The sequence below is a fragment of the Phyllobates terribilis genome, unplaced genomic scaffold, assembly GCF_046119375.1.
Source record: "Phyllobates terribilis strain yellow unplaced genomic scaffold, ASM4611937v1 Scaffold_1__5_contigs__length_1240528914, whole genome shotgun sequence".
Lineage (NCBI taxonomy): Eukaryota > Metazoa > Chordata > Amphibia > Anura > Dendrobatidae > Phyllobates > Phyllobates terribilis.
In genome coordinates, this window is record NW_027362761.1 from 1014497847 (window position 1) to 1014524155 (window position 26309).

Genomic DNA, 26309 nt, shown 5'->3' on the forward strand with positions numbered 1-26309 from the left:
AAGGGGCCTGGCCATCTGGTCCGCATCCATGGGAAGATGGATAGCACGGCCTACCTGGAGATTTTGGCCAAGAACCTCCGCTCCTCCATCAAGGATCTTAAGATGGGTCGTAATTTCATCTTCCAACAAGACAACGACCCAAAGCACACAGCTAAGAAAACCAAGGCCTGGTTCAAGAGGGAAAAAGTCAAGGTGTTGGAGTGGCCTAGTCAGTCTCCTGACCTTAACCCAATTGAAAACTTGTGGAAGGAGCTCAAGAATAAAGTCCACATGAGACACCCAAAGAACCTAGATAACTTGGAGAAGATCTGCATGGAGGAGTGGACCAAGATAACTCCACAGACCTGTGCCGGCCTGATCAGGTCTTATAAAAGACGATTATTAGCTGTAATTGCAAACAAGGGTTATTCCACAAAATATTAAACATAGGGGTTGTATAATAGTTGACCCACACTTTTATGTTTAAAATTTAATAAAATTCAACTGAGCAACATAACTTTTTGGTTTGTAAGATTTATGCTTCTGTTCATAAAACCTACTCTCGTTTGCAGTTTGAAGGCTCTAACTTATTTGCATCTTATCAAACCAGCTAAATCTGCAGGGGGTTGAATACTAATTGTAGGCACTGTAATTTATATTTTCAGACCCATATTATTGTTTTTATTTTAAAATTCTTATTAACCTATGCTGTTTTCAGTAACTGGTGTGGCCAGTTTAACTTTAATATCTAGAATAACTGTTGATCAGTTACCACAACCACAGGTTGAGAAAAGCTATATTTACCAACACAAAAGCACAATTTGGGACATTTAAGCCTAACCCACAGAAGCATCCAGAAAAGACCCCAAAATGCCCATTTTGGAACATTATTTTGCCAAGTCCAGACTCTTTTTGGTGCAGGTTGTGGAACATGTAACACCTATATTAAAGTTCTCTGCCACATTTTTCGATTTGTAAATTACTAGCTCATTAAAAAATATTATACTGCTTAATCTTATATAAATAGTAAGGAAAATTTTGCCTTCAGAAACAGATATCAGAAGGTCTATACTACATGCTTAACCACTTTTTTTTTTTTTTTGCAAGGTACACTGCCTAGGAGGAGAAATCGGAGCAGAAACCTGGGACCACATAATGGCTATGATTCCATGTCCATTCCTGGCGTTGTCTGCAACCATTAGTAATCCTGAACACTTAACTCAGTATGTTATTTACATGTCTGCCATACAAGATTCATGATTCACTATTATAACAGCTGTCGTGTAATAAGATTACGGTACTTATGTTATTTAGGTGGCTACAATCAGTGAAAAAATATTGGCAATACATTGAAGAAAAACAGATGAGTGATATATCAATACCACCCCAAAGGGCAATAAAGAGAAAAACAGCAAAATCAGAAAAAAGATCTTACAATGTTCGATTAGGTAACTATATTCCAGAAGGTGCACTCACAATTTTTTCTTCTGAAGAATTTTTAAGAGACCTGTCAGCCCATGGAGATTTACTTTCTTGGTAAAACATTTGTAAAACCAGGCAACACTGTGCATTAAAAAATTGTAAAGGGGCTTCAGAGATTTAGCACTGTATACCCTATTGCCACTTTATATAAATTACATTATTTTTTTATAAAACCTGAACAGACTAATCTGTCTCGCAAAAACAAGAAAAGTCATCACTCTCTGCCAAGTCACAGCAAAAAAAAACAAATGGAGCTTGTCACATTCCCACAGATAGATTGCAGAAATAACATAGTGTCTTGCGCAGACTAAGGACTTAGCTGAAGAAATTCAGATTCAGCAATCAAGTGAGTCTACTTCCAAGGTGCTTCTTCTGGGGTGTGATGCCCATGAAGAAGCCGCAGTGGTGAAACTCGAGGCAGGAATTACATGATGTTTTATATGCTGCTTTTTTATGGATGTTTTGTGAGAACAATAAAATATCTGGCAGAACAAAGCTCTTTATTGCCATACTTCACTATTGTTGGGCTATTTGTCCCTTGCCCTTTGTATTCGTTTTAGGATGATAAGAAGTCAAAACTGAATAATTTTATTCCCAGGAGAAGCACGATAGAAGAAAACATAACCTTTTCTGGGGATGCAGCAACACCTTTTTATGAGAATTTAGTTGATTTCTGAATCTGAATCTCTTGAGCTAAGTCTGCACAAGACGCTATGTTAGTTCTCCACTTATTATAAAGTGATGGCATGTTCTAGCAATATCACTTTAAGAGATGGGAATTAAGTACCTTTTTAATTAGGGCAGCACGAACAAGCTGACAGGTCCGCCTTAATTCTAATATAATGATTTTTTTTTGTAAGCTGGTGTCTGTGTCATTTTGTTTCTGAGTGCCTTTTGAAATCAGATTAGTGATCATGGGGGTACCATTAAAAACATGTAACATAATATACTGTATTTGCATTCATATCATCCACATCTGCAGTGTCATAATGGGGTTTTTTAAGACCAAAGATGCAAAAGTTTCTGAAGGCCCATCCGCCATCTATACAAGCATATGCAGACATGTTTAATTGCATGCCATATCTTCAATGTAGTCTAAGAGGTTATTTGGGATAATTCATAAGAAAGAGAGAAGTGACAAGTGATTGGCTACAAATCATGTCATAACTTGTTTTTCTTCTGCAAGACCTTTGTGGTCCAACATTATGTAGAGCCTATCCAATAGGCATTTAAATGTTTGGAATGTTTTCGAAACACAAGAAAAAACTAGATGTTCAGTCAGCACAATATTCTATATTTAATACTTGGTAATAGTTGTATTCTGTGTATTGCCCTATGTTGTTTTGTCCTATACATTATAAATAAAAATGAAAAAATTATTTTTTGCAGTTCAGTATGACAAACGATACAATGATCTGGAAAAGTATACATGTTCTGTAAATGACTCCAATATTAACTTTGAACACTACCATCCATGTGCTTTCTTGACAATAGATCATGTAAGTATATATGGTCGTATGTAATAAATTCTGTCACTAATTGTGTATATTATATTCCTGTTCACCTAGACAATAAGTATTTTAACATTTGTGAAAGGATTGTTTATTTAGTGTTATAATTAAATAATGATTGTAAATTACCAAGTCAATAGTTTACAAAAAAAAGTAGTAAAAATAATTCAAAATGTATAACACAGAAAAAGCAAAAAAATGCCAGACAAATGAAATAAAAACTAAATTGTATTATGCTAGACGTAAATTAACAGATACAATAAAAACAAAATAAAAATAATACAAAAATCGGTATATTTGGCATATGAAAATCCATTTGCGCGGGTGAATTAGGTTATAAATCTAATGGAAAAATCATGAAAAAAAAGTGTGCATGTGGAGTCTAACAACGTAAAAGGCGCAGCTCGTAATAGACATGCTGAGTGAGCCACCACACATGTACACAGGCGTGTGTAAGAGGCACCACAGATGGGTGGAATAACAAACATCAATATTATTAAAGAAGTTGTTCACTACTTCTTTATTGATGCCCTATCGGTAGGATAGGGCATCAATGTATGATCGGCCACACGTGGCCCCACAGCCGATCAGCTGGTATCGGTGCCGGTGGCAGCCGGCGGCCGGAAGTCCTTACCTGCAGTGCTTGGCCGTCAAGTTGAAGTGGCCGGCGCTTGTTACTGCACATCCGCTTCCCATTCAACTGAATGGGAGGCGGATGTGCAGTACCCTGCGGCGGCCACTACAGATGGATGGCCAAGCACCGCAGGTAAGGACTTCCGGCAGCTGATCGGCGGGGGTGCCGTGTGCGGGACCCCGGCCGATCATACATTCATGCCCTATCCTACCGATTGGGCATCAATAAAAAAGTAGTGGACAACTTCTTTAATAAAACCAATGTTAGAAAGATGGATACCTCATAAGTCAAAAGAAAAGCAAAGAAATATGAATAAGCAAAAAAAAAGTTTCCATAATTGAAAAATCATATATACTTACACCCATCCCCTGATCAAGCGCACCTCACAGGCGTCTCTCAGAGGCTTCATCTGGGGAAGTTAATAAATGCTTGGAAGGGCTATATAAATCATTGTGGACCAATTCAGAATAGAGTATAGTAATTAGAAGAATTGAATGACAACTATGACATACAGTGAAAACATATATACAAATAAATATACTGAATACCTGTGTTGCTGGAGGATCGCATATAGGAGGACGCCTTCACCTGCACAATAAAGAAACGTGCGTCAGGTGTGCTTGTTCCTTTAAAGGGAACTAGACAGTTTGCCCAGATCCCCCAAATATCCCACGTATTTATTGCTAACTGACTACCATACCTAAAAAAGCCCTTTTATTTTTCCAAAGGATTACTGCATATTGAAAAAAAAAATCTTATAACTTTGGTGGCAATATGCGAATTAGTGGGTGACTAGTTATGGGGGTGTTATTTTCCCCAGACCAATTATCCCATTATTCATGTTATCGTGCCCTTGTGGTCATCAGTAACATGATTTGCCAGGTCTCTTACAGGTCTTTGCAAAGCTCTGCCTCCCTGACAATGCACAGCAAGCCTGGCTTCTTCGGTGCGCTGCGAACTCCCAGGATGGCATTGGTAATGGACGCCAGCTGTAACGGGAGGCAGAGATATGCAAGAAGCTTGTGGTTGCCCCATTCTTGCAAATCATGTTACTCACATCCTGTGATAACTTGATTAGTGGTATGACTAGTCTGAGGAAAACAATGCCAACATGACCAGTTATCCGCTAATTAGCATATTTCCACCAAAGTTATTAAATAGTTTTTTGCAATTTGCAGTTATATTTTCAACATTAAAAAGGTAGGGAAGTCACATAGCAATAAATACATGGTGGTGGTTTGGGGGACCCGGGCAAGCTGTCAGATTCCCTTTAATTTAATGGGAACCCTCATGACAAATGCTTTCATTTCCTTTGTTGCTTTTTCTTGATACTTTTGATCTTCTTAGCCAAAGTTTTTGTTTTTTTTGGCAATCAACAGTAAAAAAAGTTAAATGTTAAATTGAGAGGAAATATACAAAAAATGTATTGAATTTATGTCTCTGCAATATAGAAAATGTTGGTACTACATTTTACACTCTGGACAAAACTTTCAAGCTCATACATTGAAAGTATTGCTCATCCTTACATGGGAACCACTGTTTTTACTGCCAGTCACAGATTTTTACTTGGATGAGAAATAGATTATTTATTTTATTTCCTATGCTTTTCTTATATAGCGCCATCATATTCTACAGCACTTTTCATACATTACAATCACTGTCCCCATTGGGGCTCACTATCTAAATTAACTATCAGTATGTCTTTCAAATGTGGGAGGAAACCAAAGAACCCAGAGGATATCCAAGCAAACTCCTTGTAAATGTTGTCCTTGGTGGGATTTTAACCCAGGACCCCAGCACTGCAAAGCACGAGTGCTGACCACTGATTACCACTTTAGGGCAGTATTTGGCCAGGAAGTAAATCTCCTTAATTTTCCCAACATAAAAATAGGTTTATCTGCATAGATTTTATGTATTTTTTTGTTAGTTTTCATTTTATCACCTATTTTTAAAAGTTATGTGGTTTTGACTGAATGTAGTGATTAAAAAGCAGACTTTTCCTTTTTCACAAACTTCTTCAAAGTGAACCCTCTTTCTTATCCACAAAGTTGTGACTGGCAAAGCACCTAGGCAACTGTTTGAGTATGTGCACATCGGACTCCACAGCGGAAAACCCGCATTGAAATCTGCAAAGGGAAAAAATGCTAGAGTAAAATCTGCTGTGAAATTCTCTGTATAAACTGACACTAGATTTCCATAGAGTCGGAATGAGACATTGTAAAATCTGATTGACAGCGCTCCTACTGTAACACATAGCAAACTTTACCTTAGAGTTATTATAGGTCTTTGGGCTGCCTCCCTCACATGGGCCCTTCTTTCAAAGTAATTAAAGGAAACCCTCGCAGAAATCTTGCTCACCCTTGCAGAAATCTTAAACACCTTGACCTGACCTACAGTCACTCTCTGAATCCCTTCTCCCTCTTACAGACATTAGTTCCTTACATGACGCAGACTTTGCTGCCACTTTATACAACACCACAACAGCTTCAGCTCTCAATTTGGTCGCCCCCCCCTCACACATACCAAAGCTCGCACAATCAACAAGAAACTGTAGCACACCCGCCTAACAAAAGAACTGCGACGGGCCTCCAGGGTTGCTGTGTAGATGGAAAAGGTCCCACTCCAATGAGCACTTCATTGCATTCAAACAGTCCCTCACTACCTTCAAGTCCACACTCATTGCAGCAAAACAAACATACTTCTCATCTCTCATATCCTCCCTGTCTCACAACCCCAAACAACTATTCAACACCTTCAATTCTCTCCTCCGCCCCCCAGTGCCTTCTCCCTCTCCTCTTATTTCAGCCGAAGACTTTGCCTCATTCTTCAAGCAGAAGATTGACACCATCAGACAAAGTGTTTGCCTAAAGTCCCCACAGCCCCTCCTCATATTCACTCAACCCTCCTCCTCCAAAACCACCTTCTCCACCATTACGGAAGTTCAACTTTCCTCTTTACTCTCCAAATCACACTTCACTACCTGTAAACTTGACCCAATCCCGTCCCACATCATCCCAAACCTTACCACTATCTTCATCCCAACCTTAACCCACCTTTTCAACCTGTCACTAACAACTGGTGTCTTCCCCTCATACTTCAAACATGCCTCAATCACACCCATCCTCAAAAAGCCCTCCCTTGACCCTAACTCTCCGACTAGCTATCGCCCCATATCACTTCTCCCCTATACCTCAAAACTACTGGAACAACATGTCCATTCTGAACTGTCCTCCCACCTCTCCTCCTGCTCCCTCTTCGACTGCCTACAATCTGGTTTCCGACCCTCACCATTCAACTGAAACTGCACTGACTAAAGTCACCAATGACCTACTAACTGCCAAATCCAAGCGACACTAGTCTGTCCTCCTCCTCTTGGACCTGTCATCTGCCTTCGACACGGTGGACCATTCCCTCTTACTACAGACTCTCTCATCTCTCGGCATCACAGAGTTGACCCTATCCTGGATCTCCTCATACCTAACAGACCGGACATTCAGTGTCTCCCACTCACACACCACCTCCTCATCTCGCCCCCTACCTGTCGGTGTTCCCCAAAGTTCAGTTCTAGGACCCCTGCTCTTCTCCATTTACACCTTAGGCCTGGGACAGCTCATAGAGTCTCATGGCTTTCAGTATCACCTCTATGCCGATGACACACAGATCTACCTCTCTGGACCCAATATCTCCTCCCTACTAGCCAAAATCCCACTATGTCTGTCTGCTATCTAACCCTTCTTGTCTGCGAGATTTCTAAAACTTAACATGGATAAAACAGAATTCATCATCTTTCCGCCATCTCACTGAACCCCCCGAACTGACCTATCTATCAACGTCAATGGCTGTCCACTCTCCCCAGTCCCGCAAGCTCGCTGCCTTGGTGTTACCCTGGACTCTGACCTCTCCTTCAAACCACATATCCAAGCCCTTTCCACTTCCTGCATACTCCAACTCAAAAATATCTCCCGGATCATTACATTCCTCAACCATGAATCTGCAAAAACACTAGTGCATGCCCTCATCATCTCCCGCCTCGACTACTGCAACCTCCTGCTCTGTGGCCTCCCTTCCAACACTCTTGCACCATTCCAATCTATCCTAAACTCCCCTGCCCGACTAATCCACCTGTCCCTCCACTATTCCCCGAACTCTCCTCTCTGTCAATCTCTTCACTGGCTCCCCATTACCCAGAGACTCCAGTTCAAAACCCTAACCATTCACAACCTGTCTCCTCCATATATCTCTGACCTAGTCTCCCGGTACATACCCGCAACCTCCGATCCTCACAAGATCTCCTTCTCTACTCCTCTTTCCAAAATTGCATACAAGATTTCTCCTTTGCATTCCCCCTACTCTGAAACACTCTACCCCAACATATCAGACTTTCGCCTACCGTGGAAACCTTCAAAAGGAACCTGAAGACCTACCTCTTCTGACAAGCGTACAACCTGCAGTAACCACCCCTCCACCATACAGCTGCACGATCAGCCCTACCCTCACCTATTGTATCCTCACCCATCCCTTGTAGACTGTAAGCCCTTGCGGGCAGGGTCCTCGCTCCTCCTTTACCAGTCGCCGTCATGTTTTGTTCAAGATTATTGTAATTGTTTTCGCTATGTATACCCCTTTCTCACATGTAAAACGCCATGGAATAAATGGCGCTATAATAATACCAATAATAACCTGTCACCATGAAAATGTTATTAACCTGCAGATACGGGGTTAATCTGCAGGTTAACAGTATTATTAACCTGCCTGGTGCCCGCACTTAGCTGAATGCTGCAGGGAGACAATGAACTTTATTCCCCCTGGCAGTGTTCCAGTTTCAGTCACGGAGGCAGTGCCGGCGAAGATCTGATTATACCCAGTGGCGTCTGTAACCACACCCCATGCCCTGACTGAGACTGGCTCTGCATTAGGGCCAGCTGTGAGTCAGGACGGGGGCGCAGTTACAGTCGCCGTTCTGTTTACTTAGACCGGTGACTGAACTCGCCCCTGTGACTAACATCAGGGGGAGTAAAGATCATTTTCTCCCCGCAGCGCTCGGTTAAGTGCGGGCACCGGGCAGGTTAATAACGCTATTAACCTGCAGATTAACCCCATATCGGCAGGTTAATAGGGTTTCTTATGGTGACAGGTTCCCTTTAAAGTCCAAGCAAAATGTATTCATGACATGTGATGGAGTAAACTTTAATTTTGGGCCGCTTTGTTGGTATTAAAAAGAGACTCATGCAGTCCTTTTTAACCTACTGTACAGGTATTTACTATGCTCATTAGATTTTTTCTAGCAAATATAAACATTTCTATGGCATATTGAATAGCCCATGAGCCAATGCAACAGATCAGAAATGTTCTAGTTCTTCCAAAAATTCATGCTGCACTGCAGCTGCTATTAGTGTGGAAAGGTCTAATTTCTAATTTTCTAGGGCATAAATATAAGGGGAACAAAACTTGTAGTTTACCTGGAACTTAAAGTCAAAGAAGGCCCAAGGTCACGTGCGCACGTTGAGTATTTGGTGAGTTTTTTACTTCAGTATTCGTAAACCAAAACCAAAAGTGGGTGATAAATACAGAAGTGGTGACGTGTTTCTATTATACTTTTCCTCTGATTGTTCCTCTCCTGGTTTTGTCTTATAAATACTGATGTAAAAATCTCACCAAATACTCAACGTGTGCACTTAACCTAAAAGGTCTTTCTTATCCATGTGGGGAGAGAAAGACTATAAACAATGCATATCAGTACATATAACAATGTGTAATTTTTATAATTTAAGCCTTATTCAGACGTCATAGCGTCCCGCACGTGTTCTATCAGTCTTTCTCATGCATAGAACATTTACCCATTATGGTCTATGGAGCTGTTAATATGTCCAGGTTTTTTTGCCGACCGAATGGTCCACAAAAAATCAAAGAGACAAGTCCGTTTTTTGTGTCACCGATCAAAATTATCCATTTATCCTCTTTTTAGTAACTTTATTAAAACAGAAAAATCACAAAGGTTTGGCCATATGGGGCCTTTATAAAGACATAGAAAAAGAGATATATGCATATTCCATAGGATGACGTCTGGTGCCCTGGTTCCTGGATTTCTGTGTATTGCTACAACCTTGTGGAGGGTTGCACTGAGTGCGCACAGAAAACAGAGTGGTGCACGGGACTCGTGTATTGCAAGAGTAACACACTGCATTTCGTGTGCAATCCATGTGTTGTCTGTGATGAATAGGAGAAGCTTTGCAATTTGTTTAATTTTTCATATGTGAAAATCACTGATCATAAAAACACTGATGAAACTCAGATCCAAAACACTGATGAATGTGTACCAGAAAAATCACAGATGATGAATGAGGCCTTAGTAGTGGCAATATTTCTCTTTCAGGTGGTGAAGCTATATATTACTAGATATAGCTGTTAGAGCATCTTTTTTTGTTATTTGCCATATTCTTTCATTGGGAAGGTATGTTGTTAAGTGAAAATATCTCAGTATAGTGACATATTCATATGTTAACATTAAAAGGAATCTGTCAGCAGGTTTTTGCTATGTAATCTGAGTATAGCATGAGGTAGGGGTTAAAACACTGAACTCAACAATGTGTCACATGTCCGGCTGTGTGCTGGTGTATACTTAGACTAAAGCTTTAATCACCTTGTGATTAACATTGCTGTGACTAGCTGGCCAAGTGCTTGCAAGTCAGGCTCCGCCTCCTCCTGTGATAGGCAGCTCACTGTCTATGGACATTGTACATACAGAGCCTGGTGTAGGCGGGGGCAGCTTCCTCAGCTTTGCTGTATTGCTAAATCTAAAAACTCTGTGTCAGAATGGCTGCACCCATTAATCTAAGTGATACATCCTTGGACTTGTGTCTTTTTGCTACATCATGCTGCTCTCAATGAGGCAGCAAAAACTTACTGACAGATTTCCTTTAAATTTAATATTAATTTCTATGTATCAAATTTTAGACAAATATCAAGTGTTTTTATTCATTATCTATTAGATAAAGAACTATGGTATTCCAAAGGATCTTACATTCTCTCCAAGGGAAAGCATACAGCTTTTTGACTGCATGGTAGCTGCATGGCCAAAAATGCCAAATGTAGAGGTAAGATGTTTTACTGATTTGATAAGTTGTCTGGTAAATTAAACACAATAAGTGTATTAAAACATGGTATATAAATGTGTGTGTTTATTTGTTCATGCAATGCTTATTCTTGTTCTTTTTGGAATGTGCATATAGTAAATACAGACATAAGGCAGAAAAAACACAAAAGAGCACATGGAAGCAAGGAGTAAAGAAACGACATTAGGGCCAGCTGTCAGTCAGTGCGGGGGGTGCGGTTATAGCCGCTGCTCACTGTGCATAGAGCGGTGACTGAAGCTGCGCCGGCACACCACTATGACTGAAAGCTAGAGGTTGCTGGGAACAATAAAGTTAATTTCTTCCCGGAAGCAGGGCTCTCGGTGCAGGCGCCGGGCAGGTTCAGAATGCTATTAACCTGCAGATTAACCCAATATCTGCAAGTTAATAGCGTATTTTTACATGACAAGTTCCTTTTAATGTATTGCACAAACCATGAAGACATCTGAAAATTCACCTAAAATAATACGCGAGTTATAAATACTGAGTACTTACCATTAACTAAATTATTTGTAGAAATCAAAGTATGCAGCAGCACATACAGTAGTGTGCTCGAAGATATATGACAATATTGAATATGTGAAATGTAAACTGTATTGCTGACATCTAGAATATACCTAAAAAATGGGGTACTTAGCACCAACGATATGTAAGGGGCCAGTAGGATCCAGCATGAATTAATAATAAATTTTATTACTGCTACATTCTTGTTACACCTGTTTCTGTAATGCAGTGGCACCCAACCTTTCTAACCATGAGAGCCACAGTCAGCTATGAGATAGGGTCGTGAGCCACATCCAGAGCCCTCTTCTTAATGATGACATCCAACTCCTACCTGATCTTCCCCCCACAATAGTGACACCTGAAGCCCTTATTATGGGTACAATGTCTGCCAATGCTTCCCTACTAAAATCACACTGGGGCAGTATACTTACATCGAGGGGTCCCAACCTCACACTTATTTGGTTTTCTCGTATCAAGCACTCTCACTACACTATTACATCCGGCTTACAGCACCTCATCTGACCAATGTTATCCTATCTCCAGCTAAACATAATTAATTTATCTCTCCATGCCCAAGGTCAGTATATGCACATCCATAACTGCTCTTCTGTTCGGGGCTCACAAAAAGTCATCGTCTGGATACCTGAACAGAAGAGCAGATATGGATGTGCATATACTGACCTTGGGCATGGAGAGATAAATTAAGTATGGTGTAGCTGTTTGCTAAATCTGATGCTAATGCACCAAGCTGGCGGACAACTCTGATCCATGCATCACGAGCCCGCGAGCCATATGTATTGCAGGAAGCAAAGCAATATATTTTAATATTCCGATATATAAACCTTTACACTGTTCAAGAAAAAAATTCACATTATTCTCAACCTTTTTTCAACTTATAGTTTTTAGATCCTGAAGCGAACATACATTTGAAGGACAAAATAATAATAACAAAAAATGATGCAACCGAGTATGAAAAGGCATTGAAAAAAGAATTCATTGACTGGGTTCAAAAAGGACATGATGAACAGGTAATATATTGAAGTATTTGCATATATCAAGTATTCCATAGATATTCTGTCCAGGTATCATTTGAATAGGAGCTGAGCCAAGTCATACTGTTCCTGCTTCGTTTATTGATTACATCTGGAGCTGCAGTTGAAAACAGTTGATCAGTGCTAGTTCTAGGCATCGGACCTCCACCGATCTGAAACTGATGACCTATCCTAAAGAAATGTCGTCAATATCATAAAGCAAGACAACTCCTTTACACTGTGAATAAATTAGGCAATTTTTATTTTTGATGAGTAATTTTATTACTCAACAACTCCAATGCTGTCAGTCAATCCAAAAGGTTTATAAACCTTAAAAGCAGAACATTTAAGAAATTAAAAGTAAGGTTTTATCTTTCTTAGGAGAATATCTATGTGTTCAGAATTATTGGGCAACTATTAGTGTGCATGGGTATTGTGCAGCTAAATGAAAAAACATCAATTTTCCCATCTCAATTTTTTATTTCATCTGTTAAAGTGAGAATAATAACCAAACCAAAAAAATAGCAATGATCGTAGTGACCAATATAGCCCCGCTCTGTCCATGGAGTCTGTCTATTTCTTAATCTGTTGTCAAATGAGTTTTTGGGAGGCTCCAACCACAGCAGACACTGTTTAGAGAGTCATACTGGTTTCCTTCACAGTAAATCTCCTGTTTAAGAAAGGCCCACAATAGAGTTTACCAGGTAAGGAAGAAGCCATGTCATTATTCTTTCATCTTTAAGGTCTGTACTAGCAGCCAAACAGTGGAGTACTCAGATGTATGTGATGGAGCATTGTCCTACATAAAAATCATGGTTTTCTTGAAAGATGCACACACTATCCTGTACCGCTGCTTGAAGAAAGTGTTTTCTAAAAACTGACAGTAGGTTGGGGATTTGATTTTGATTTCATCGTGAACGCAAAAAGATCCAACTAGCTTATCTTTAATAATACCAGCCCAAAGCAGTACCCTACCTCCACCTTTCTGACATCTGAGTCAAAGTGGAGATCTGTGCCCATTATTGATACAGTCACGAGCCCATCCATGTGGTCCATCAACAGTCACTCTCATCTGATCTTTGAAAAATCTATCTTCAGATATTCCTTGTCCCAGTCTTCATGTTTCAACTTCTGGGTCTTGTTCAGTGTTGGTTGGGTCCCAGTCTTCTTTACCTTGGCCGTGTCTCTGAACACTGAACACCTTGTACTTCTGGGCACCCCTGGGAAGTTGCAGTTCTGGAATATGGCAGCACTGGAGGATAATGGCTTCCTGGTCCCTTCACATTTGATTATTTTCAAATCTTTGGCAATTATTGTGCCTCTTTTTTCGCAACACGTTGTTTTGCAACTCTGTTGACTATTTGCAACAAAATTTTTTATGGTTCTGTGATTTCGCCCCAATATTTTAACAATTTCAAGAGTGCTGCATCCCTTTGTAAGACTTTTCATAATCTTTGACCTTTCAAAGTCAGTTAAATCTCTTTTTTAGCCCATTTTGCCTGAGGAAAACAAGCTGCCTAATAATTCTGCACACCCTGAGAAAGGGTGTTTATATCCTTAGGCCACACAGCCCTCATTACACATCACCTGATCTGCTTCAAACCAATAAAAAATCAAGTTTATACAGTTTGGAGTTGAAAAATCTGCACAAAAATGATATGGTCAAAATACTCACTTGCATAATAATTGTGCACACAGTGTATACTAGTGTTCCCTAGTATTTAATCCTTCATTGTCAATCCAAAAGAGGCACAGAAGGAGCTGACATTTTCAGAATTATATTTAATTCATAATTTCTTTTTTTTGTTTCAACCTATTAGTTATTGTAAAAAAAAAAAAGAATTAGTGACAATTTTTTGGAAACATATTAAGATTTGAGAGTCTTCAGTGATTGATACTTAATGGATAACTGAAAAGATGGCAACAAATAGCAAGCTTTCTAGACTCCTCAGGTCTCTACATCAGGCATATAGTGTCTTTAGTTCCATAAAGCTGTGGTACATTCTGGTATCCTCCATTTTGATACAGGAAAAATATATCTTTGTACTGTCTTAGCCAGTAGATAGAAAAATAGTCCTCAGTGGTGGATACCTTTTGAAGAGACCTGAGTAGTATTGAAAGCTTGCTATTTGTTACCTTCTTTTCAGTTAGCCATTAAAATGTATCAACCACTGAGGACTCTTAAATTTTAACACTGTCTAACACGGTACAAAGATATTTTTTTCCTGTACCATAACTTTTTGGACACTCAGCATATTTACAATACATGACTAAGAACCACAGTTATTTTAGAGATCGCATGTTCCCTGTGTCCCATTAGAACCTGGTATATATGCGAAACTCTTTATTATACTGTAGATTATGAAACATTCAGAGACAAGTGGCATGATGGTTTATCTACAAGATAGAGCAGCACAGTCTTTTTAATGCTTATTGAAACATCATGAGAACCTTTGATATACTGCTCTTATTTAAGGAACCTCACAGTAAGGTTTCTGTACCAAAGGGAGCATGTCAGAAAATTCCTGCTGCCAAATAACATGAGTTGCAGCCTGACTGCAAGTTTTCAGCCACGTATATTATCCTCTAAAACGCTTTCGCATTTCAACTTGCATTACTGAAATAGTCTGTCATAGCCAGAGACGTGACTAGTCCATCTTTGCACTCAACTGGCTACTCTCAGTGCTGCTCCAGGTGATTGACAGGTTTCTCCCATGCGTGTACATAGGGAGAGACCTGTCAATCACCTACAGCAACTCTGGAAAGGGCTGGCTACGGGCAGAGCCAAACTAGTCTGATCTCTGGCTATGATCATCGAACAGATCTTTAAAGTATATCTTCTCTGAAATGCTCAGGCATAATAATATACCTTGCTGAAATTGTGCATACTGCCCACTGTTTGGAAAGCATGAATCTCCTGCTACGTTCCCTTTAAGTCCGTCAATATTATTTTACTTTTCTTATAACAAGATATACCTTAAAATACCTAGACACAAATTTGTGCAGAAGTGCAAAGCTGTAGGTTAAGTTGCCACCGCCTTTAGTCCTGCTACTTCACCTGAGGCGGGAAGTTTGACTTTCCTCATGGACGATGCTCGCCTGACTGCAGCTCAGTCACATTTACTACTATGGAGCTGAGCTGCAGACAAGAACCCATGAACAGGAGTGGTCATGTTTTTCTAATGCTGTTAAACCATATTACATATTATATCTATAGAGGCGAGCAATTTATGATCATGTTTTTTTAAGGTTTCAAAAGTGCTGGAAAGCCTGAGAACTAAAGAGCCGTCTGAGGTAGATTGCTGCAAATATTTTCCTCTGCTTGTTGAAAAACTCAACAAAATGAACAGACTTCCTGCCCTTTTTTTTGCGTAAGTTCATTTTCTTTTAAAAAAAAAAACATATATCCAAAGTAAGTTAACACTACATTAGTATTTTTGTTAAATGTATCAGTATTTATGATGCTGTATAAATAATGTAAAGGATGGTTCTATTCCTAGGATACGCCATAAATATTATAATGGTGGATGTCTGACTCCCACCACTCCTCTGAGCAGCTGTTTGAAGGATTATGGCCCTCCTGCAGGCACTGCTTCCATCTATGTACTTTGCACAACTGCAACATATCACATTTGCTTTGTGATTACTTGATGTTGGACAGAAGGCACATCGTTTCCGTTTTAGGCTGGTTGCGTTGCTGGTGGAGGCCGTGGGTATCGTAGCAGTGCCGGTGGAAGCCATTAGTTCACTTTCTTTAGCATCCTGTGGACATCGGCTGCCGCTCCATCATCTCTGGGTGTTACTTTTCTTTCTTTGATATATGGGCTAACCAGTGATTTTCCCAACTCGTCTATAAAAATTCTTCTTTTATATGGTTTATTTTTGTTCCAATTTGGCTGTATTTCACGCCATAACACAAATGCATTGTATGCCGACACATCAAGAATGTCGTAAAAAACAACCATTGGCCACCGATTTGTTTTGCGTTTACAGGTGTAAGTGCCTATGAGTTGATCTAGAGTATCAACTGCCCCTTTTGTGGCATTGTCATGTAAAATCATGTCCGGCTTTCTGTTGTCTCGATTACTGATTGCACTATCATGGTGCATTGTGCTCATCAGAATGACCTGTTTGTGTTTTTTTGGGAACGTAAGAAACTACTGTTGAAAATAAGAAAATCTTTTCATTTACAATGTGAAATGTTGACAACTGAATTGAACTATGTCTATATGAACAGCAGGGTAAATAAGATACAGCGAAAAAAATTTGCACATAACTATACTGGAAGCGAATCAATCTGCTGTATCGTAATTTGAAAATGTATGTACAGTACAGACCCAAAGTTTGGACACACCTTCTCATTTAAAGATTTTTCTGTATTTTCATGACTATGAAAATTGTACATTCACACTGAAGCCATCAAAACTATGAATTAACACATGTGGAATTATATACTTAACAAAAAAGTGTGAAACAACTGAAAATATGTCTTATATTCTAGGTTCTTCAAAGTAGCCACCTTTTGCTTTGATGACTGCTTTGCACACTCTTGGCATTTTCTTGATGAGCTTCAAGAGGTAGTCACCGGAAATAGTCTTCCAACAATCTTGAAGGAGTTCCCAGAGATGCTTAGCACTTGTTGGCCCTTTTGCCTTCACTCTGCGGTCCAGCTCACCCCAAACCATTTCGATTGGGTTCAGGTCTAGTGACTGTGCAGGCCAGGTCATCTGGCATAGCACCCCATCACTCTCCCTCTTGGTCAAATAGCCCTTACACAGCCTGGAGGTGTGTTTGGGGTCATTGTCTTGTTGAAAAATAAATGATGGTCCAACTAAACGCAAACCGGATGGAATAGCATGCCGCTGCAAGATGCTGTGGTAGCCATGCTGGTTCAGTATGCCTTCAATTTTGAATAAATCCCCAACAGCACCCCCACACCATCACACCTCCTCCTCCATGCTTCACGGTGGGAACCATGCATGTAGAGTTTGAATCAGGGGTCAGATGATGTTGAAATTTATTGCACACACTTTAGAAGGTGGGCTTCAGAAGTTAAGTGGAATGATTCTGCATTGAAATGTTTATTTCTTGCTGGTCTGAGTGAAAGAGTTAAGGATTTGCTAATTGCATTCCCTGCACCTGAGACTCTGCAGGAAGCTATGCAGTTAGCTGTTCGTGTAGACAGGAAACTGAGGTCCAGGGTTAATGATGTAAAGACTCTTGTAACTTCAGGTCCTAGTTCCCAGAAAATCTGCTCTGACAGCGGAGAACCAATGGAGCTTGGGGCGATGTTACTCCGCTCTCAGGAAAGAGATCGGAGATTCGCCGAAGGTTTGTGTCTTTATTGTGGTAAAAATGACCATTTGATTAAGTATTGTGAGCGTCATTTAAGTAAAGGAAAAAAAATGGTCAGTTACGCCCGTATAGCTTGTTTACGCTCTGCAGGAGTATTTCTTTCTGGGAGTACTACTCTGCAAGGAGATTTGATTGAATTTCAAGGAATTTGTGGATTGTGGTTCAACACTTAATGTGATTGATAAAGGGTTTTTGGAAAACCTTAAATTGAAATCCAAACCTTTGTCATCACCTATTTCTGTGGTTGCAATTGATAACACTCCTTTGAAATGTATTACTCACAAGACTACTGCATTTCCTCTCACTATCAATGGAGATCACCAAGAAATTTTGGAGTTGGATGTTTTGGATAATTTTCCCTCTCCAGTTGTTCTAGGATTGCCTTGGTTAAGACTGCACAATCCTTTACTGGACTGGTCTACTAATGTGATTAAGTCTTGGAGTCCGAAGTGCTATGATAAATGTTGTAATGGTCGCATTGCGGCTGTGGAAAAAGGTGAATTACCTGTACCTATTCAAGATTTTTGGAGGGTTTTTTCGGAGGAGGAGTCGCAAGTTTTACCTCCTCATAGGGATTATGATTGCGCCATTGAGTTTGTTCCGGGTGCTACTCTTCCCAAAAGTCGCTTGTTTAATCTGACTATCCCTGAAAGAAAGGCCTTGGAGGAGTACATGCAGACTAGATTGGCTGCTGGTCACATTAGACCTTCTAAGTCACCTGTGGCAGTTGGATTCTTCTTTGTTAAAAAAAAGGACGGCGGTTTACGTCCATGTTTGGAATTTTGTGAAATTAATAAGATTACCGAACGCAATTCCTACCCATTGCCGTTAATTCCTGACTTGTTTAACCAGTTACTGCGAGCCAAGTGGTTCTCCAAGATTGATCTCCGGGGGGCATACAATTTGTTACGTGTGAAGGAGGGTGATGAATGGAAAACTGCTTTTAACACTTCGGTAGGTCATTTTGAGAATCTGGTGATGCCCTTCGGTCTTACCAATGCACCTGCATTTTTTCAGAACCTTATTAATGACATCTCGAGACCTTTGATTGGTAAGAATGTGGTTGTGTATTTGGATGACATTTTGATTTATTCACCAGATCTCGAGTCCCATTGGCAGAGTGTACGTGAAGTTTTGCAGTTATTGAGTGACAATTCACTCTTTGCTAAGCTGGAGAAATGTGAGTTCGCTGTGCAGAAAATTAGTTTTTTGGGCTACATTGTCTCCAGTGAGGGCTTTGAGATGGACCCTGTGAAGGTTCAGGCTGTGCAGGAATGGCCTAGGCCTATTGGTTTGAAATCTATACAGAGATTTTTGGGTTTTGCCAATTATTACAGGAAATTCATTAAGAATTTTTCTGTAATTGTTAAACCTCTAACCGATCTCACCAGAAAAGGTGCGAATATGGCCCAGTGGACTACTGAGGCCATTGAAGCATTTGAGTATCTCAAAGAGAGGTTCAGTTCTGCCCCTATCCTTATGCAGCCTGATGAGACCAAGCCTTTTTTGGTCGAGGTCGATGCTTCATCGGTGGGGGTCGGAGCAGTTTTGTCTCAGGAGAACAAGGGTGGAGTACATCCTTGTGCCTTCTTTTCGAAAAAAATTTCGGAAACCGAACTGAATTATGATGTTGGATATCGGGAGTTGCTGGCTATTAAACTTGCGTTTGAACATTGGCGTCATTTTTTGGAAGGCGCTAGATTTCCTATTCAGGTTTTCACAGATCATAAGAATTTGATCTATCTGGATGCTGCCAAGCGCTTGAAGGCCCGTCAAGCTAGGTGGGCACTTTTTTTTTCTCGGTTTCATTTTTCTGTTACCTATATCCCTGGTACTAAGAATGTTAAAGCCGATGCTTTATCTCGCAGCTTCTCTCCTACGGTCGGTTCCGAGGAGAAGGAGAGCATTTTGCAGAAAGGAGTTGTGGTGGCTTTGGACTCTGTTTTGGAGAATGGGATTCTGAATGCTCAAGATGATGCTCCATCTAACACTCCCCATGGGAGGTTGTTCGTGCCTAGAGCCTTTAGGAGAGATTTGTTTGTGGAGTGTCATGAATCTCTGTTGGCAGGTCATCCTGGAGTTTCGGAGACTAAGAGACTTATCAGTCGCAGTTTTTGGTGGTCTGGATGACAGAAGGAAGTCATCAAGTGGGTGCGTCATTGTACTGTGTGTGCTAGGTCAAAGGCTTCACATACTCCTGCTGCGGGGTTGCTTTGCCCTCTGGAGGTTCCTAGTGTGCCTTGGACACATCTCACTATGGATTTTATTACTGATCTTCCGGTGTCCGAGGGTTTTACTGTCATCTGGGTGGTCGTGGACCATTTTAGTAAGATGTGTCATTTGTTTCCATTCGTTAAGTTGCCCTGCGCCAAGACACTCGCTAAGGCATTTGTTAAGGAGATTGTCAAGCTCCATGGCGTTCCCACGGATGTTGTTTCTGATAGAGGACCTCAGTTTGTGGCTCGCTTTTGGCGTGCTTTTTGTGACAGGTTGGGAGTCCATGTGTCATTTTCATCTGGTTATCATCCTGAATCGAATGGACAAACTGAAAGAAAGAACCAGGATGTAGAACAGTTTTTGCGTTGTTTTGTGGCGGACAATCAAGAGGTGTGGTCTGAGTTTCTGCCTCTTGCAGAATTTGCTCTTAACAATCATACATCCTCCTCTGCTGGATGTTCTCCTTTTTTTTGTTGTACTGGGAGACATCCGTCTTTTGGTTCATTCTCCAAATTGGGGTCGGCGGTACCGGAGGAGGAGAATTTTTCCGGTGATTTGGAGAGAGTTTGGACTAATGTACGATGTAACCTGCAAGAGGCTAACAAGAAGTCCAAGAAGTATTTTGACAGGAAACGTAAAGAGGTTTTTTTTACTGTGGGTGACATGGTTTGGTTGTCCTCGAAGAACCTGCGGTTGAGGATTCCCTCTAAAAAACTGGGTCCTAAGTTTGTGGGTCCATTTAAAGTGCTTCGGGTTGTTAACCCGTCTGCTGTTAGGTTGGATGTCCCTATTTCCTGGAAGATTAATCCTGTGTTTCATGTTTCCTTGTTGAAAAAGGCTGACGTATCTAATAGGGATGCCACTGTCACAGTTCCCCCTGTGGTGGTAGACGGCGAATATGAAATTTCTTGTATTTTGAATTCTAGATGGCATAGAGGGAAATTACAGTATCTTGTCTCCTGGAAGGGTTTCGGTCCCGAATACAACTCCTGGGTAAGGATGGATGATGTCTCTGCTCCTAGGCTTGTTAAAGCTTTCCACAGGAGGTTTCCAGATAGGCCTGGGCCTGGAGGATCCGGAGGATCCTCATAGAAGAGGGGGTACTGTTAGAACCCTCCTGTTAGTTTTTATTATCTTGTGTTTTGCGGTCACGTGACCAGCTGCCAATATATTCCAGCTCCGCCCTTCTGGCTTTGCTGGACTTCAGTGTTGTTTTGACTGTCTCTCTCTCTAGCCAGGTGCTTCGGTGCCTATCTCTGTCAGTTCTTGGTCCTCTGGGACCGTTAGTACTTTTTGTCAGTTTGTCCTTTTTGCTCTGCAACAACTTCTGTTTAGGAGGTGTCCCATTTTTGTCCCAGTCCTTAGTTCTTTTAGGGACCCCTCCCTTAATTCCATAGGTCTCCGTTCAGACTAGCCGAGGATGTAGGCGTGTCTGTTCACAAGGAACAGGCAGCCCGCTACATCGTAGGGATTCAGCTTAGTCTTACTGTAAGGACAGCTTTCCTTATCTTTCCTTAGTTTTGTTGCAGATCATAACACCTAGAATATAAGACATATTTTCAGTTGTTTCACACTTTTTTGTTAAGTATATAATTCCACATGTGTTAATTCATAGTTTTGATGCCTTCAGTGTGAATGTTCAATTTTCATGAAAATACAGAAAAATCTTTAAATGAGAAGGTGTGTCCAAACTTTTGGTCTGTACTGTATGTGTAAATCTGCATGGACCAAAAGGACCTAGTTAAATTGATAAACAGTAGTAGATGCAATATATAGTCCAAAATGATATTATAACTCCTTTATTTTACTCAAAAAATGGCTGGAGATTAGTATAAAAGGCTATCGGCCATTTTTTGACTGAACAGTACAAGTGTAAAAAAAAAACGTGGAGCAAAAAGTAAACAAAAAAAAACATACCCAAAGTAAGAACACCTCAAATGAGGAAAAATCAATTAACCACAGGTTTCAGAACCGCATAATGAATATTTAAAAAAATATCAAATTTCAAATTTTGACCGAACAGAACAGCAGGGTTAAGAGATTTTCCCCACTGTTCTAATTGTATTGTTTCATTGCTGTTTGCACTGTTTGATATTATTAACTGTCCCTTAATTACTGAAAATGTAACTGTATTGAAAGGATTAAACTGTTCATTGACTGTTCCTGCTTCGTGCTTTCTGTGAGCTGCATCCGGTCACTTGCATTACACACTAAGCTGCAGTGCTATAACATTTCAGAATGTGTCGGGCACAATGCATCTGATTGTATTATTATTCAGTAAAATTATTTACTGTGCAGACAAACTATTAATTACAAAATGCTTTGACTTTTAATATGTTCTCTCTTTAGCTTTAAACTTGATTTAGTGGAAAATTTAGCAGGAACGCTGTACGAACATCTGAGTCATAAGATGGAAATGAAACAGTCTGAGGAAGAGATAAAAAATATCCAGAAACTTCAAGCAAAAGCAGAAAAATTAGGAAAAAATCTTCAGTAAGTGCGATTCTACAACATCATGATCATTATGCATCACACTGAGGGGCAAAATCTAATCCTCTTATGAATTGATACTTGAGGAGGACCTCTCACTTGCCATAAATAAGTAATTTTTTTTACCCATTGTAAATGCAGCTCTTCTCCTGAATCTGACATTTTTCTTTTGTTCCCAATCGTCTCTAAGCCTGATATATGGCCCCTCTCCACTGTATATAATTTGTCTTTATAGACAAGTAGCCTTCAACTGTTCTTTATGGCAGTCTTCTTGAAGGCCACACCCAGTTTGCTAAAAAGTCTAGATTTATATACGATGAAGAGAGGGCCATAACTTACAAATAGAGAGGTGCAGGAAGATAGATTCAGGAAAAGAGTCGCATTTACAACAGATAAAGGGGTTGTCTGGTTCAAATTGATAAGTCTGCAGTCACTCTGTGTTACTGAGACATATGAATCCCCCCAGCGCACGAACTGTGTCCTGCGGGGATTCGCTGGTTTTAGACCTGGGACTGGAGGGTATGTATGAGTGAGGCTGGGTGCCCACGTAGCGTTTTGCAAGCGTTTATGCTGTGGAATTTCCGCAGCATAAACGCTTGGGAAACGCTTGGTAATCCGCCCTCCATGGTCCCCAATGACAAGCCGCACGTTTACGCTGCACTCAAAAATCCGCAGCATGTCCATTAATTTTGCGGACACGCAGCTTAATCGCCGCCATTGACTTGCATTGGATCGGCATCGCTACATGTGGATAAGCGGATATCACACGGTTCAATGTGCAGATGGTACCCAAGTCTGGAGGAGAGAAGACTCTCATCCAGACCTGGGTACTATAGAAACTGTAAAAAAAGAATTTAAAATAAAAAATAAAGTTTATCCTTAACTTCTGATGTCTTCCCGGTGTTTTGTCTGCTCTGGGACGGTGTCTTGCAATGTTCGCGTTGATGTGAAGGACCTGCCATGACGTCACAGAGTCATGTGACCCATCACATGGCTCAGTGACGTCACCGCAGGTCCTTCACAGCCCCGCAAGCAGTGCAAGACACCAGACGGAGCAGACAAAACACCGGGAAAACATCGGAAGGCGAGTATAAACTTTATTTTTCACCATTCTTATTCTTTTTTTTAACTAACTTGGTCACACTACTATAAATACATGCTGTTTGCATGGATTTATATAGTGTGAACAAGTTGTCAAGCACTTTTCCAAGTGATGCTAAAATCGCTTGTAAAGTGCTTGACAACCCGCATGCGGAAATGCATGTGAAGAACGCTTCACAAACGCTTCTACCTGGGGGGAAAAACGCATTTAAAATCCGCATGCGTTTTTCCTGCCAGGGAGAAGCGTAAAAAATATGCAGCATTTCTGCATCGTGGGCACTTAGCCTTATAGATACTCCCGGCCAGTGGGCGCAGCCTCGCTCTCCATACCACTCCACTAGACGAGGCTCGGCCTCCATCTATACAAGTGTATGAAGCGAGGCCACGCCCCCTGGCTGGGAGTATGTATAACGCATACATACCCTCCATTACTGGGAGGATAACACATCTGTGTTTCCTCGTCCATAATGCACAAATTGGCCGTGGAGTCCCCCGACCCATCTCAACAGCCTTATAGGCATACATAAAGCTGTCAAGTTTGGGTAAAGAGACCAAAGTCTTGTCCATACCTCACAGTCCGTATTTGAACCGATACACATGGATGTGAGTTTTGCTAAAGTTGGAAAGTTGGTATTTCTAGTATCAAATGAATGAATGAAAATGAAGTAAGCTGAGCACTGGGAGATTTCAGCTCTGAAAGCTGCAGAACTATGAATTGATCTCAGGACTATATAGTAGCCTTAGTGAAAATAAATAAATATGAAAATAGCAGGATCATTTAGGGTATGTGCACACAATGTCTTTTTCAGGCATATTCTGCCTGGAATCTGCTTGAAAAAGCGCTGGAAGTACACCGCATAAAATTAACATAAAGGAAAGTAATGCCAAAACAACATCGCTGTGCACATGTTCCGTCTTAAGGCACTTCTTTTAAACACTTCATGGTTAGGAAACCTTGAGGAGGTTAAAAGAAGTAACATGCTGCTTCTTCGGACGGCTCTATATACTTAAAAGTATAAAGCAAAGACACCGCTGCGATAATGACTGAAAAGACGGCAGGAAAAAAATGCTCCCGGAAAACGACCCCCAGCATTTTCCTAAAGTGTTTTCACCTTGAAAAACGTGACAATTCTGCCGGTATGTTAAAGACGCCCTGTGCATATACCCTTAGGTAGACATATGTGTAATGTATATGTATAATACATTTTTATGGATGTTAATACCTATTTTGCATATATCATAAAATGCTATAAACGTGATGGTCAGTAAATAATGTCAATTATTTGTCTTTTGCAGGTCAGCAAAGATTGATACAAGTCCTTCAAGGTAGAATTGACATTTAAATCCTTTACATACTGTAGATATAATAATGATCTTCCTCCTAAGTTTCTGCTAGCTAAATGCAAATATGGACAAAATATGGACATGCTACTGTATTGTATGTGTATTGTGCTCTGTACAATCAGTGCATAAGTATCTCACACCTGATTCATCAGTAGGGCACACAGACTAAATGTGATATCATGTTTAAAGAATAATCTTCATTTTAATTGTTATTACATAAATCAATAATACGCATGAAATTAAGAAACTTTGTGATATATCTTATCAGGAAAATCTGTTTCTATCTCTGCCAGGATTCAGCATTCATTTTAAACTTTCTCAAATCCCAGGTAAAATCTTTATTCAGAGATTTTTTTAATTACTGAGATTGAATCTTATTAGTAGCAAATGTCATCTTCTATGTAGTGGGAAGGGGAATGAGGAGGGAGAAGCTAGAAGCAGAGATCTTGCCACCTCCCATTTGTATAGAATCTTACCAGTAGTTAGTGTCATCTTCTATCTCAGAAATGTAAAAATCTGTCTTCATGGAAGACAAATTTTACCCATGAATTGAAAATTTTCAGAGTTAATGATCCATCCAGGAGAACAGGGAAGCAGATTTATCTGATAAGATATATTATAAAGTTTCTTATTTTCACTTGTAGTATTGATTTATGAAATAAATATTAAAATTACAGTTACTCTTTAAAAATGTAGGCCTCGATTCATTCATGCACCTTGCCACTAATCTTGCTCTAATCCCTGAGTGAATATTTCTGACAAAAGGAACACCACAGCTCGTAATGAATTAGTCAACCTGTGGCATCACGCCACAGTCGCGCCCCCGTCTCGCCCCGACTCTGCCTTTCAGTGGTAAAACTAACATGAAAACACCAAAAGTTGCAACATTTTGTTACTTTTCAAATCAATTTAGATCATAATTCTTGCATAGCTTTGATGATTCGGGACCTTAGTACTTGAACATGGTAGGTATGGAAAGGAGACGAACAAGAAAGAATAGTGTGTAGGCTGTAGAAACATAATAGGGCTTATTTATCAAGCTATATGTGACAGAATTTGCACCAAAAAAAAACTATCTTTCATGACTAGCACCATATTTATTTTTTTTACTTTTCTGGCATGGCTTCACTGAAAAGGACATGGCTTAACAGGAATGGGGCGTGGGTTAACATGCAACACAATGCAACAAAAACTGTGACACAATTTTGGTCCACATTTCTGGCACAAAAAAAGCAAACTAATAAGTGGTGTGAACTTAGACTGGACAGTCTTAACCTCATAAAGATCAAAAGCCATAAATTTATGTCGTTTGGTTCTGGGTTTAACTGTGCTATTGTGCTCCTGCAATCTAACAGGAGCAGATCCAGTCCCAGGCTGTCAGATACAACTGTAGACTCAATGGGTTAGTCTCATCCAATTTACATAAGAAACTTAAGAAACTAGTGCACGCTGGGATGTTTCCACACACAGATTTGGTCAGTGAAAAAAATCGTTTATCTAAATTGAATAACATTGGTCCAAGTTCGGTCCA

General features: G+C 40.2%; 1 protein-coding gene across 3 annotated transcripts in view; it reads left to right on the plus strand.

The window, feature by feature from the left end:
* The window catches only part of LOC141157235 (probable ATP-dependent RNA helicase DDX60), a 233263-nt gene that overhangs the window by 118887 nt on the left and 88067 nt on the right, over positions 1-26309 (plus strand). For all 3 annotated transcript variants that reach the window (XM_073644250.1, XM_073644254.1, XM_073644263.1), the window contains 8 exons: positions 1087-1202; positions 1294-1427; positions 2851-2960; positions 10596-10700; positions 12140-12268; positions 15521-15642; positions 22193-22336; positions 24731-24760. In XM_073644250.1, coding sequence (XP_073500351.1) covers positions 1087-1202; positions 1294-1427; positions 2851-2960; positions 10596-10700; positions 12140-12268; positions 15521-15642; positions 22193-22336; positions 24731-24760 — 890 coding nt within the window. The remainder of the gene's footprint in view (positions 1-1086; positions 1203-1293; positions 1428-2850; positions 2961-10595; positions 10701-12139; positions 12269-15520; positions 15643-22192; positions 22337-24730; positions 24761-26309) is intronic.